The sequence below is a fragment of the Falco peregrinus genome, chromosome 1 (genome assembly GCF_023634155.1).
Source record: "Falco peregrinus isolate bFalPer1 chromosome 1, bFalPer1.pri, whole genome shotgun sequence".
Lineage (NCBI taxonomy): Eukaryota > Metazoa > Chordata > Aves > Falconiformes > Falconidae > Falco > Falco peregrinus.
Window position 1 is genome coordinate 126,116,036 of NC_073721.1, and position 14,936 is coordinate 126,130,971.

The 14,936-nt window shown below is 49.1% G+C and overlaps 1 protein-coding gene across 2 annotated transcripts in view; it reads right to left on the bottom strand.

Moving 5' to 3' along the window:
* The window catches only part of ITGA11 (integrin subunit alpha 11), a 53,239-nt gene that overhangs the window by 23,314 nt on the left and 14,989 nt on the right, over window positions 1–14,936 (bottom strand). For both annotated transcript variants that reach the window (XM_055816365.1, XM_055816358.1), the window contains exons 3-10: window positions 8,521–8,630; window positions 6,146–6,237; window positions 5,740–5,854; window positions 4,088–4,215; window positions 3,262–3,410; window positions 2,453–2,597; window positions 1,852–2,017; window positions 743–813 (exon numbers count right to left, since the gene is read on the bottom strand). In XM_055816365.1, coding sequence (XP_055672340.1) covers window positions 743–813; window positions 1,852–2,017; window positions 2,453–2,597; window positions 3,262–3,410; window positions 4,088–4,215; window positions 5,740–5,854; window positions 6,146–6,237; window positions 8,521–8,630 — 976 coding nt within the window. The remainder of the gene's footprint in view (window positions 1–742; window positions 814–1,851; window positions 2,018–2,452; window positions 2,598–3,261; window positions 3,411–4,087; window positions 4,216–5,739; window positions 5,855–6,145; window positions 6,238–8,520; window positions 8,631–14,936) is intronic.

The following is a 14,936-nucleotide window of genomic DNA, read 5'->3' on the forward strand; positions in this document are numbered from 1 at the left end:
CTGCCCAGCAGGCAAAGTTGATTGATGCTGAAGTGGACGAGGGGACCCGATGGGCTGGGTTTGTGTCAGAACACATATTGGGATCCCTAAAAGCCCAGCCCCTAGACTATGTACTTATTGGAGGCTGCAGAGTGCAGAAGAGAAAACCAGCAAATGGTCCCAGAAACTGTGCATTTTACAGAAAAGGGGAGGAATCTCACAAGTGGAAAAGAAAATGAAAAGAAAAAAACCCCAAGCAAACCATTCTCCAAAGCACACCTGGAAAGAGGGAGATTTTAAAGTGTGCTGGAATGACATTTCTTCCCCATTCCTCTCTTTTTAGCCTGCTTTTCCTCCCCAGGAACACTCTGAGCAGAAATCCCTGCTGGCTTTTTGCTCGGACCTGCCAGCTCACAGGCTGAAGGGGACTGACCATCTTCTGCACCCCATCACCGACAAGTGCCTTCCTCCATGGCACATCCCGGCACGTCCTTTCCAAGAGGTTGTGGCATCAGGAGGAGCTGCTGCAGGCTGGTCCTAAGGAAGGCACCAGTCTCCCAGCAGTTCCCTTCCCATGGGATACAACAACAGCAGCAGCAGCATTTCCTTCCTTATGCTCACATTAGCAATCTAGCTTCATGATTAATAATTTGCCCAAAATACCCATCTCCCACCTGCAGTGGCTGGTGATGATAAAAAGCACAGGGTGCCTGCTTGCACAGGCAGGAGCAAAAAAAACCCAAACCCACATTTACTCTCTTACTTCCACAACATGCGATGAAAACCCAGTCTGCGACATTTCCAGTCCAAAGGAGATTTCATTCTTGTTGGTTCCTTAAAGAAAAAAAAAAAAAAAAAAGAATTTGTATTTAATGCAGAGCTTTGCTTTTCTCGGTGGATCAGGTGGGATGAGCGTCCACCCCACCCCACCTGAGCACAAAGGAGCTCAGGTGTCACAAATCAGCCTTTTTCAACCTAAATCACTGCAGGTACACAAACTTGTGCTGCTACCAGGTACTGGGAGCTCTGCTGCAGAGTGCTCCTCTCCTCTCCTTTCCTAGCTGCAAGATCATACAAAAAAGTGGATTTAGAGGATTTTGCTTTATAATTGCAACTGGGTGAAGCTTCTCACCTAGGGAAACTTTCTTCCACAGAGAAGTGTGGGGCTGGCTGGACCGAGGTAACTGACAAACTAAGGGGAATTTGTGAGCTGGCTTGACCAAAATTCCCCCAGTCCCCAAGATATTTAATTTTCAGTGAAAGCTTTCCATCTTCTGTTTCAATTGTGCATTCCAGGACATGCTTTCCCTATGAAATTTAGATAAATTTAGTTTTGGAGACTGACAAACTTGTCACAAGGCAGACAGAAGCACTGTCATTTAGAACAAAAATATTGCCTGAAATTTAATTTCAGCCAATAATCCTTAAAACCCCACATTATCCCCATAACCCCACAATGCCTGCCACCCCAGGAACAACCTGGCAGTCAGTGTGTGTGTTTTGCCTGTTTATAACCCAGCTGGGTTTGATGGATGAGGAAGGTGCTGACACCCAGCTGACCCCTATACCAAATTTCAAAGGTTTGTTATAAATGACAGAGCCACCAGAGCTCTGCAAATACCAGTGGCTGGAATGGGGCGGCCTTTGGAGGAGAAGGGATCTGTGCTTCTGATGCTTGAGGGATGCAAACTGCTCAAAATAAAGACAACTCCTTATATATGAAGATATTCAAAGTATGATTTTAGGTTCTGTATCAAACAGATATTAGGGAAACCCTCGATGTGACCTGTTCAAATTCAGGAAACAGAGGACTGACAGCACATCTGAAGCAGCCTGGCTGGCTGGGACGTGTCAGGGAGGAGCATCACTCACCTTCCAAGCTAAATATCCTTTCCCCCAGTGCATCTACAATGTCTTTGAGCGCTGCTTCATCTGTGACATTAAAGAAATGCTTGTCATCTGGGTCGCTCGCTATAAATTTTATCTCGTTCAAAAAAGCTTCAGGATTGATTCCTCTTCTGTTATAATAACCCAATACCTAGGTTTGAGATGGAAATGCAAGACTCAGAGGGTTTCATATGGTGGACAGAGCCATCCCAAAGCACCTGAGGGGTGTCCATACGGAAGGAGCCTGACACCTTTGGCATCTGACACCCCACTGTGGGAGCAAACTGAGGAGCAAGGAGCTGCTGTAATTCCTGCAGGCAGCCAATGCTGGGCACCCCTCCTGCAATTCAGGTGCCCAGCAAACGCAGGGAGCTGCCTGTCCCCAGCCTCAGCACCTGCTCCAGCAGCCAAATCCAAGCCGAGCATCCCCCTGCCTCCTGCAAAAGCAGAGCAGGACCAGCAACAAGGACCCTGCAAATATGCCAGGAGTGGGGGAGGTGGGCTGCACTGCCAGCCCTGTTGCATTGGGGTGCACGCGGTACTGCCGAGCTCTGCACTTGCTGCCAAAAGGGTGCCCCCCACTTACCGCCACCGCGTATCTGGTGACATTGTCCTTCTCACTGTCCTCAATCACCTTCTCCAGGTCTGGGCTGTCGTGCGACTCTCCATCTGTGATTACAATCATTACTCTCTTTGCCCCTTTCCGGCCACCTTTCTGAAACGCTTCCGAGCTGCAATTGAAGAGATGCCCTGGGCTGCTCAGCCTCGCCAGGCGGGTCACGGCTCCCACCCCGCGCGCTCGCCAAACCCGCCGTGGCTCCGCGCCCTGTGCCCCATCACCTGCACCGTAAAGCACTGAGCAGTGTTTGGTGGGCTGCTAGCCCCTGGGGAGGCGCAGTCTGGTGCAGGACTCTTAGGAAACATTTTAGGACTTTAAAGGGAGATTTATTTTTTTTCACTGATGGAGCTGGTTTCTCGCAGGAGGGGAGCCTTTAATTTGGCAAAATGCCCTAATTCTGCAGCAGAAAAGCACAGGAGCGAGCACTTGCCCCAGATAATGGAGGAGATGGGGCTGTGCTGAGCTCCTCGGTGCTCTCTGGGGGTCTGCAGAAGAGCTACAGTGCCTGGGGCAGACATGGGGTTGTGTTTGGGGGCTGAAAGCTCTTGTAGAAAGAGGATTCTGGTCCAGCTGCCACTGAGGATGAAGCAGTTTTGCAAAGCATCATTTGTAAAGCATTAATTGAGGACTGAGCCTTTTTGCAAAAGCATTTCTAGCCTGGTGGTATCCCCTGCTTTCTAAGCAGCAAGGAAAAGCAAAGGGGGAGAGAGGGAAGAAAAATAAATGGTGATTTTAAACTTGTTATCAGAATGAACAGGAAGGTGAGCGATTTTTACCGAGCAAACTCTATCCCATAGGCAGTCCTGGTTTCTGTACCTCCTCTTTGCTCTATGTGACTGGCAGCCGCTACCACATCTTTTACAGACCTGTAGTCATTTAAATGAAACTCATGGACAACATCTTCTCCATACTGAACAACTCCGACCTAAGGATTAAAGGAATATCACGAAGGACGCCAACAACCCGCGAGGGCTGGCGACACAACAAGCACGCTTTGTCAACCACGCAAAATAACAGCCACTGTTAAAAACCAGTTGCTCTGTCCCCATTTGCTCCAGTTTCCCCTCTATGGGACCACTACGAATGCTCATTTTTTTTTCTGTTCTCTGCCAGCTCTCACCCATGTGCAGCCACCCCTGCCCTGCTGTAAGGGTTTGGGGTGACACAGACGTGCTGGACCCACAGCATTTCTAGATGGGCCCCAACAGGGGGGTTATTTGTGCAAATTGTTGAGGATGTCCCTGCATAAATCCCTGCCCAATTCAGCCCACGATTAGGAAGAGGATGGAGTGCTTTACAGCTGCATCAAGCTACCTTAGCACAGGGCAATACTTCTATATTTCCACACAATTTCATCCTCCCCATGCCCTGGTGGGATGTGGGGTGCTACTCTCTCCATAGCTCATTCAGGGACATTAATGTGAGCGTTATTTCCATGGGCCCGGCTTTAAAATCTGTACATTAGAAAGCTTATTTTGAAAAAGCGCTGTGCCAAATCACAACTTCTTGGCAGAAAAGGGACACTGAAGAGGAGGGCCCCTGGCGCATGGCTGGGGGAGTCTGCATGACACGGGGGGACACACAAGTTGTACAGGGGCTTACTTGTATCTGGCCGGGGCCAATATAAAATTTTTTCAAGATGTTTATCAGGAAGTGTTGAACTTCAACCCAAGGATATATGCTGTTTGATCCATCCAGAACTATGATTATGTCCATGTACGTCTGGCATCCTGTGAAAAATAGGCAGTGTGTTATTGAAAGACCTTGGCAATGCTTGCAAAAAGGAGATTTATGACTTCATTCCTCACAGTCAGGTACTTGCTCTTACGATTTGTTTGAAAAAAAATATATCTTATTTCAATCATTCATAAAGACCTTTGAGCTTCAGCAAGGTAGAGAGAAGCCACAAGCATCCTCTCTGCCGAGAAAAGACCGGATAACTTTCTAAGAATAACACTCAGCAGTGTCTTTTCTGATTCAGATTTGGACCTTTATCCGGTCTAATAGAGTCATATACTTCAAAGAGTGGCCTGCTGCAGGCAGGATCCGGCTTCCATTCCTCCCGCAGAGCAATGCTTTACCCCTGAGTCACTCTTCAGTCCTGCCTGTACTCGCCATATAACGCAAGCCAAGCATTTCCTCCCCTTCCCATTAAATCCTCAGCAACGAGGCAGCCAAAAACCCCAGCGAGGACCCCAAGGCTCGGCTCTGCAGTATGAGCCGTGAAGGATTTAGGCAGATGACTGGTTTTCAGCAGGGAAAATTGCTCAGCGTCATCTCTCTGTCTTGCTTATATTTTATAACATTAAATTGAAAAGTTGCAGAAAACCAGAGGATGCTGAACATTGCAGTTATTTATCGGCTGTCCTTTTCACCTGCTGTAGGCATTTATGGGTTAGCAGATCCATGATCTGAGTCACACATGGGTCACTCCATCACTGTGGTCCTCAGCTGCGTGCCACCATCACGATCCCCTTCTCACTCCAGGAGAGGAGCCGACCCTCTGCATCCCACTCCCTAAATAACACTGCACTCATTAACCGCCTTCCCTCTAAAATAACAATTACCCTTTGCAGCGAGGGCTAAAAGCATCTCCTGGCCATAAAGAGGGAAGTGACACCGAGAATTTGGTGGTGGGCTCTGCTTTTACTGCCTCTGCCACCCAAAAGTCCTATTTCCCCATGCCCTGCTCTGTGCCGTGAGAATTAATAGACACTAAATGGGTGATGGAGCTGAGGCAACGCATCCCCTGCCCAGCTGGGGCAAGGAGCTGCTGGGAGCCCTGATGGTGCAGAGCAGGCTGCTGCAATTTCTTACTGCCTAGAAGAAAGCCAGGAAGCTTATTTAATACTTCAAAATAAAATCACGTATCCGAATCTACAAATTTGGGCCAAAATACTTTGCCTTCAGTCAATGAGTGCTTTGTTTTGGGTGGCCAAGGTCTGAATTCTTTCCCTATTTTGCCTTCCTAGCTGTGCTGATAAAATATTCTGGATACTTTTATTTCTGGCTTTGGAAGAATAAGGTATTTTTTGTCTTCTCCGGGTGTCAGTCAAAAGGAAAATGTTTACCAGATGTCTGTGTAGCACCCCCCTTTGAATCACTTCCCTGCAACCATTTCCTCTGCTCTCTTGCCTTCGCTTAAACACTGACATCGCTTTGTTTTCTCAATGGGACTGAAGTGATTAGAGAACAGAAATTCCCTCTGACTTCAAAGGCGGGGTTAGAGCTGCAGGGCAGATTGTTTCTCATACTCTGCAGAGCCGGAGCCACTGTCTTGGAGAACCTGAAGTTGGAGTTGACCCGGGAGCACATGCCCGTGGTGTAGTAGGAGCTCCCGCACTCGTGGGACCAGAGCGGGCTGCAGGCCTGGGGGGAAAAACAGCGTCAGGGACCGGGTTAACATTGCCACTTTCAAACTGCTGTTTTGCAAAGCTGTCCTCTCCTTTGGCATCTTTTTTCCCCATGGAAGGTGAGGTTTCTGAGCCCTGTGATGCACACAGCATATATATAAACACAAGGAGAAGTGTATTTGCATGCCTGTACGTGCTTATGTACATGCATCTGGTTTTGCATGCCTGTATACGCTGATGTACATGCATCCTGCAGCAACCTCCCCGCGCCAGGGGACCAGGCTGTGCCAAGGCCCCCGTTCCTCACCAGAAAGCTGTTGTCCTTAGGGTTGGTGGCCAGGCTGAGGCCGAGGCGCATGTTGTCCTTCCGCTCAGAGACGTTGGAGAGTGTTACCCGTCCTTCAGAGAGAGGATGAGGTTAGGGACCGCTGCCGGGCAGGGATGCTGGGCACCCAGCCCACGTCCCTGTGGTGCATCTCCGGAGCAAGGGCGAACCCAGCTGAATGCTGGAGGAGAGCTATCTCTGCCTGCTTACACTGCAGACTATGTGATTTTGGGGAAGCTGTTGTCAAGATAAGTATCGGATTTTTTTTCTTAGATGCCACAACCAAGAAACAGAAAAGCCTTCTAGGGAATGAAGCTGTGAGTCAGAGATGGCATCTCTTACATAGTCAGTCTTTAGGAAGAAACCCCTCTGAGTGGCTCTAGCATCTCATCTGTTATTGCCAGGCCAGCAGGCATTTAGTAGCTGATTTATCTTTGTGCATTTCTTTCATTTCCCATGTCACAGCCCAGAAACTGAGAATAGACCTCAGGGCAGCCTTGTCTTTCCGTTAACGCCAATATCATTTAGCTGTGACACGAATGCTGCCTAACCCAGCCATTCCTCCACTTCGGGGGCTCTGGGCAATGCAGCTCCCTGCAATCCAGGGCTCCCCCTTTGCTGTTTTGCCTGAGAAACAACGGAGAAGGAGAAAATCGGGCAATTAATGGTAAAACTGGGGGGTTGGTTTCCTTGCCTGTGGACTTTGGAAGTTTCTTGCTGAAGTTTAAATTGAGGGGAGGCTCAGAAACTGAGTTCCACAACCCAGAGCTCAAAGGAGCTCAGCTCAACACTGAGCAGCTTCCAACAGCCCCTCACTTCTCCCCTGCGGACCAGCCGGCTGCAGCTCCGGCTCTGAGCTTGCTTCAACCCACTGTCCGCATGCACGCTGCAGCAAAGCCAGAGAAAAAGGGGGTTCAGCCCACATAAATCCTCTGGGAGCCTGGCTGCAGATGCTGACACCGCGCTGTCCTGCTCTGGTACCTGGCTATGCTACAGCCTGTGACCGCAGCTCTGCGGTGGGGAGCAGGATGCTCCTGCATCTGCTGCCCGCTTGGTGTGGGCAGGGCAGGGGCAGACCCCCGGTCCCACGGTAGCTCCTGCTTTTCCCCACTACTGTCATCTCTGCTGCAGGCTCGCTGTCAGCTTGGCATCCTCCCCCTCCACCACCAGGCAGCTGGTTTTACTCAAATGGCCTCGGTGGATTGTGCTAACTAGATAAGTTAATTGGGAAAAAAAATAAATAGGATGTGCTCATGGAACTGATCTTTTCATTTGAAACTTGCTTCCAATGGAAAAAAGATTGCTTTTTACACATTTACGCGCACAAGAGATTTATTTCCTTGAAGAATCTTGGTGTTCTCATAGCAAATAACAACAACAACAAAAAAACAACCCAAAAAAAGGAGAAAAGAAAGCAATGTTTTAAAAAATAAAAGATTTGGAGCCAATCAATCAAATATTGCATATGATCCAAAGTTCCTTCTCTCTTATCAGCTCTGGTAGAAACCCAGGATACTTCAGATTAATAATGATGAAAAATAAAGTGAGAACAGCTGCTCCAATGTTAAAAACTCCCAGACCTTGCCCCCAAACCCCAGCAGTGCTCCTCAAGACCATGAGAAAGTCCCCAATTCTCACGTTCCTCACTGAGACACAGACATGCCCATCGGGTGTCCGGCTTTGGGCAGCAAAGGGGCCTTGTCCTCCTCACGCCTACACTGCCCCAATTCAGGGAGGGCATGTCCTGATACCGCGACATTGTGCTGTCAGCATGGTTGGTGCTGGACCAGCTTAGAACCCCCAAGAAAAGGCTTGCTCTCTCCATGCAGGGATGTCTGTGGGACTGGAGCAAACCCCTGGGGTCTCTCCTCCCGTGATGACAGTGATGGGGCTGGGGGGTGGTGGCACTGGGGGATAATTCCCCAAATACCAAAGCCGTGGGGCAGGCTGGATGCTGGGAATGAAACTTGCCTGTGCCCAGGGAAGCTGCTGCTGTGGGCATATTGCCCGAGCATCCCCTGGAGAGGGAGCACAGACACTGCCACGTGCAGTCAGCTGTTTGCTAGTGGGAACATTACCCATCGATAAGTTTATCCTGGTCATTTAAAAAAACAGTTTAAGCTATATTAAATAAATTATTCCCATTTGCTTGATTTTACCCTAACGTTGCTTAAAGCTCACTAACAAACACCTGAAATAATCCCTCATCTAAAAATCCTGCTAAAACGTGCAGCCTTCACACTTCTGGGGACAATCTGGGCAACACAAGGGAGTGCATCTTTCCAGACCAAAGCAATGATAAAAAGCACCATGTTAAGAACACCCAGTGCCCCTCGCTGCCCCGTGGTGTGTGGTACCTAGGTTGAGTTTGGTGCAGTTGCTGTGGGTATCGCTGGTCACTGGGCACTTGTAGACATCTCCTGTCTTCTGCTGGCCATTGGTTTCGTAGGGAGCTCCCACCACCAGCCTGTGGGAAAGAGTGGTCCGTCAGTGCCCAGAGGTTGGATGGGAGGTGAGGGAACAAACCCACAGCCACCACCAGAGGGGACCTCGCCCCCAGGCCAAATGAATCCCCAGCTCATGGTTTGGGAGGTGACAGGAGAGGCTCCCTTGCTGGGGGGATGCTGTTGTTCCCCCGACCTGAGTCGGTGCAAGCAACAAAAGCACTGCTCCGACTTGCCCTTCCCACAACGGCAGGCAGCCATAAGCCAGGAATGGTGACCTCTTTGAGGGATACCGAGCCCTGGGACAGGCTGCCCAGGGAAGCTGTGCAGTCTCTTTTTCTGGAGAAATTCCACACCTGCCCAGACACGACCCAGTGCAGCCTGCTGTAGGAGAGCCTGCTGCAGCCGGGGCTGGACTGGGTGATCTCCCCAGGGCCCTTCCAACCCTGACCAGGCTGTGATGCTGGGACCCTGTGACTCACTGCTGCCTGGAAGTAATGCCCATCAGATGCAGCAGGGGTGAACAAAAGCCTGGCAGTGAGTGTAGTCTGCAAAATCGTCTGACAGTGCGGGGAGGAGCGGGGAACCCCATCACCACCTCAGCTCATGGCTGACACCAGCACGGCACCGAAACCCTCAGCATCCTTCTGAGATCCCCACAGTGGGCATGGCTGGCCCTGAGAAGGGGGGACGGAGGTGGCCCTTCTCACTGCTACTTCAGGTAGGAAATTTTTCATGCCCAAAGCATCTTCAGGACATGGATGTGTATGAAGGGCTCCTGCCTAGCAACACCTGAAGGAACAGCAAGGAGCTGGTATAGCAGTGTCAGCAACTCACACCGGGATCCACCAGGAATTTTCTCCACTAAAAAGCTGAAAAAGTGAATTTGCTTCAACCTGGAGTTGTTCACTTACGAGCAGTCTGGAGCTGTATGTTTGGACTCAGCGGCAGGCAAGGACGTTGGGCATCTATCTGTTCTTTAAAGTAAGAGGAGCTGATAAAACCACATGCACCCACCAAGGGTGCAGGCCACTAGTCAGGAAGTATTTGGGACATCGCAAGCATTTTCTCACTTTTTCACGGGGACTTGACCAGAATAGTACAAAACAGCAAACCGAAGGAGGAGGAGAGCAGGACCTGAGGAATTTGACCATTCCTTCCAGGCTAGTTCAAAAATACTCTGAACCACAAGTTATTGGCACCTTCTGCTCCCAATGTGTTAGCCCAAAATAAATCTGCTCCATTGCTTTTTTTGCTTTCAAAATCCTATCGCTAGATGCAACCATCCAAGTCTGGATCCCAATATGTTAGCCCAAAATAAATCTGCTCCATTGCTTTTTTTTGCTTTCAAAATCCTATCACTAGATGCAACCATCCAAGTCTGGATCACCAGATAAACAGGACCTCTTTTGTTCTGCGCCACCCTACCCGGCAGCTGCAAAGTGACCGTCCCCGGCACAGATGTTCCCTGTTAAACCAGAAATGGTCATTTTTTTAGAATGCTACTTCTACAAAGACACTAAATACTCATCCTTTTATTCCATTGCTATAAAATGGAATTGCTCACCAAATTAAAAGCTCCAAAATCTAAGCAGCATTTAGGATTCTCATGGAAATACTTCCTGTCTTACAGCTTCATTGCTAATTAGAAGATTAATTAGGAGAAAATAATAACCATCTGGAGCTATCCTCAGTAGCATCCAGCAGCTTGGGAAGTCTGGTACCTTCTCCCTGACCTGTACAAGGAGTTTGCTCGTGTCCCTCTGCCACACTGTCGATGCCCGTTCGCTCACAGTCGGGGATGGGGGAAAGGTGGAAGATGTGAAATGTAGTGAAAGGATGTGGGAGGCAGGGGAGAAAAAGACTTTGAAGAAGGAAAGAAATAAACATTAGGATACCTCAGAAGATGGTGTTCTCAGTTTTGAATTCTTAATTCCCCAAGAAGAATTTAACATTAATGGGCTTTAATGTGAATTCTCAGAGCAGTTCCACCTTGATGTGCAATCCTATACAGGACTCTCCCATTAATTAATATTCACATATTAATATTATCACACTACCCATTAATAAATATTCCTGAGCAGCAGTGGTTATTGGGTTGAAGCATCTCTTTCAAATGCAAGATGATGCCGAGGGCAAACCACCCGTTCCCCCAGTTCCTCAGCCCCACATCAGGGCTGGAAGCTCAAAGAAAGCCCAAATATTTACAGACACTGCCATGAATGCCAAGGGGTTGTGAAGCTCATGAAACCAGATTTTTTGTCTTCCAAAGACAATGGCATTGTTTTCCCTTTTTGGTTAAATTTAAATGATTAATTAGCTGAAGCTGTCAAATTCTCATGGAAACTTGGCAGTTTGGGAAAAGGCTTTTCCAGCTGTTCGAAAGGTGCGGATTGCAGGGATGCTGTAAGTGTTCCCCGAAGCCAGCTGTCAGAGACACCGCTCACAGATCGCTTACAAACCTCTTCCTTCACTCCGTGGTTTGTAAACCTGTGCTCTAATATTTTTTTTTTCTTTAAAAAAAGTGTAATAAAAGTCCCATCCCAAATGACCCAAATCCACTTAGAGCAGCCTGCCGCAGCAGGGAGCCAGCCCATGGTCCATTCCAGCTCTCCCCCTCCCTACAACCCTTGGGTCACCCCAAATCTCCCCCCTCGTGCTCCCTGGAGGGTCGCAATCCCCCCCTGCCTCAAGCCACGGCCTGATGCTGAACAAGCAAAGCCCTCTGCAAAGAGCAAAGCGGCAGGCCCTTGCATCTTGGCTTGGTTAATAAATGAAGCTTTAAAAGAAAATAAGAACCAAACAAGCCCGCCCTCATCCTCCTCTTCATGCACTCCTTATGGGGAAAACAAAAGCAAAAAAAAAAAAAAAGGATTAAATGTGAGAAGCGCAGACTGCTCAGAGCAACATGTCTGAGGACATATTTTTAACTTTCATCCTGGGGGAAAAAAAAAACAAAGAAGGAAAACCAGGCTGTTGGTGGAAATACTCGAGGAGCCTCTGCTCTGCCTGTGCAGCGAGGGCAGTGGAAACCCATTTTCTGCTTTGCAGGCAAAGCATGGTGCTGGGTCCTGCTTCCCGATGTCCTGCCCGGGCTGGGGACAGGATGGCTGCGTCTGTCACTGCAGGCTGGGCAAATCTCACAGCAAACATCAAAATGATGTGTCAAGCTCAGTTTGCTTTTTTTTTTTTTTTTTTTCCCCACTGTTTTAAATGACTGACTTACACATGCCCACGAGCAGCATGCACAGCACGACAAGGCAACATAAAACGCAAAACGCTGCCGTGGTTCAGTGTCTAAAACAATTAGAGTCACAGCTGCTCGGTACTGATTGAATTATTGGGGGTTTTTTTCCCTCTTAGTCAAAACATTATCTGGTGAAATTCCTTCTGTCACAGACATTAATTCATGCCAGTTATCTTGGTACTGAACCCAATAAATTATGGTTGGCTGGAGCACATCTCCTGGAGAAACATCCGTCCCTGATTTGAAGGCATCAGGCGACAGAGAAGTCAGTGTTTCCCTGGGAAATTTGTCACAGAGTTTGTCACTTAAAAATTCATGACTGTTTGGATGTACCTGCAGGCCCTGAGCCAAAGGGATATGCCTGTCCCCAGCATCCCCTCCCAGAGGAGTGGACCACCACCATCAAACCGCCTCCGACAGCCCTGGGTCTGGTTCTGCTTCTTTATTTAGCCTCTATTTATCTTCATTTCTTATTCTCCATTGCATAATGTTTGAATTTCTGCCTATTGCCCCAAAAGTGCTGTTGGCTTTTCCCTGCACTTTCTCCTGCCAGAGCTGTATTAACCGGCATCTTTGCCCCTCACCCCATACTCACGATGATCCCACACCCCGACCTAAGGGTCCCCCAGAGACCCCTCAGCCTTTTCGCATCTAGCAAATTCCTGACTTTTTAAGGGAATAACCCCTCCCGGCACAGCAGGCTCCCTGGGTGCATTGCGGAGAGGTTGCAAAGCTCATTTTGAGCCTTGAGGTATTTTGATTAAATGGAAAGAAATCAGGAGAGGAAGGTATGTCTAGCTGGTGATCCGGGAATGCAGGGATTAGGGAGGAACGGAGAAGCAACTATGCTTTTCACAGGATTTTTCAATCAATGGGACACTTAATCTCCTGCAAGGCAAATTCACTTGCAGTTAATTTATTCAAGATGGAACTGGATGAAGAAGCGATTAAGGAGGTTCAGGAAAGGGAGAGTTCTGTGGAAAACTTTAAATGGGATCGGAGCTCCTTGGAGGGAATGTGACAGAGGAACGGACTTTGAAATGTTTTTCTCCACATTGGCAACAGTGGAAAAAAATACCTAGTGGGAATCTAAGGACAGCCAGAAACTGAGGAGAAGTCAACGAGATGGTGGCACAGGGGGATGCGGTACCTGAAAATGCATCCTTGGTCTGACAGCAGCTTTCGGTGCAGCTTCTAGCAAATCTTTTTATCAGCCTCTGGTCATTTTTTTTCATCTTTAGATATGAGACAGCTGCACTGAAGAGCAGAGGCGATGTAGGATGGCTCAGCTAATGGTGAGGGTCCCATCACCTTGCATGAGCAGCAACGAGCAGACTGCTGCTCTGGCCACTGCTGCTCACTGTGAGCAGAGGAAACTCATGTGTTGGTGACCAAGGGCCACCACAAAACGTACCTGGGACAAACAGCTGTGGCCAAGCACCAGGTGACCCCCAACACCGACTCACAGAAGGACTTTGAGTTGATGGCTATTGCACTATTAAGCCCAGATCCATCCCTTAAGCAGTGCCCAAAGCCTGGGGAGGTGCAGCAGAACTATCAGAAGATGATAAACTGATTATTTTGGTCTGTTTATGGAATGGCCCCATGGGCCAGGGGCAGCCAGGAAGGGAGCTTGGGGCATCTGGGAGAGGAGCGCAGGCTGGCAACGGGAAGAGGCGTTGGGTCTGGGAGCACCAAAAAACCACCCTGCTGTGTGCTGGATTAACAGTGTGTTAAATAATACCAATTAAATAAACCAAATTCAGCAAGCAGTTTTGAAAAAGCACGGCGCACAAAGCCAGGAGCGAGGCAAAGCTTTGCTTTCCCACCAGGCAGCAGCAAGATGCTTGACTCAGGCCAGGAGCTGAGGCCGGGATGTGCGGCAGGGGAGGAGGAGGAAGAGGATGGTTACAGCAGGGAAGTATTTGCACCATCTGTATTAAGTTTCCATTACCCTCAGCAAGGGACAATGTCCCCTGGTGCTGTCACCCAGGAGAGGATGCTCCTCTCGGCTGTGGCTGTTTCACCCCCATCCTTCCCTGCTGCCTGTAACATCGTCGGGTCCCGATCTGCTCCTGATCACCTCCAGCCCTAGCACTGCTCCTGGGCCACCGTCCGTCACACAGCTCCGGAGGGCTCTTCTCCAGCAGCCAGCTTTGGCTGATTCACGACCAACGAGCCATTTGGGCTCGTTATTTAGCAGTGGTTGCAGGGGAATATTTCACCTTTTGTAAGACTGTTTTGCCCTCTGAATACCAGATAAATCATCCCTTGGCAGAAGCATTCCCGGTGGAGGCATTAAAGCCTACTGCTCACTCCCGAGTCTCCATATGCTCCCCATATTACCCCAATTAAAAGACAACCTACTAACGACAGAGCAGTTGCAGTACTCCATCTACATATTGGGAGTTTTAGGGAATTTCCCTCCTAAGATGTAGCTTTGAGGTTTGGGTCCCACTGACTTTGCAATGCCCAGCACAGACAACCAGACCTGCTCCGGGACACGAGCTTTGTCCCCATCCCTGTCCCCTCTTGCTCCCGCGCGGGACTGCCTGCAGGAGGCTGTCCATCTGCCACTGACACACACGAGCACCTTCGGTGGTTATTTTTTTTGAAGGTTGATCAATGTTTTCTCTGCTTTATAACAAACCCTCTCATCGCAAAAGCAAAACATAAACACGACTGTAATTTCCCCAGCTGTTCCGTGCGCCGGGGTGAGCTGGGAATGGATGCTCCTAATTACACAGCCCGTCTGCAAACCCCTCCCGTGGCTGGGCAGCACCCGGCGGGACATGCTCCCCCCACGCTGAGCAGCCACGTCACGGGAACAGCCCCGAGGGGAGCCGGCACCAGGACATGGATGCACAGCAGGGTCCGAGCCCCATGAGCTGCTGCAGCAATTACGCAGCCGTGGCAGTAAGCAAAATCACCAGCGCTCTCCTTAAAATAGCGATGACGGGCATGTTGCAAAACATGTCTGAGGAACTCGCAGAATATTGTGGTCAGCAGTAATGATACTTTCTTATTTTCCCTCGTGTAATTTTTTCCCTTTTGCTCAGGGATATTGTAATAAAGAGGTGTT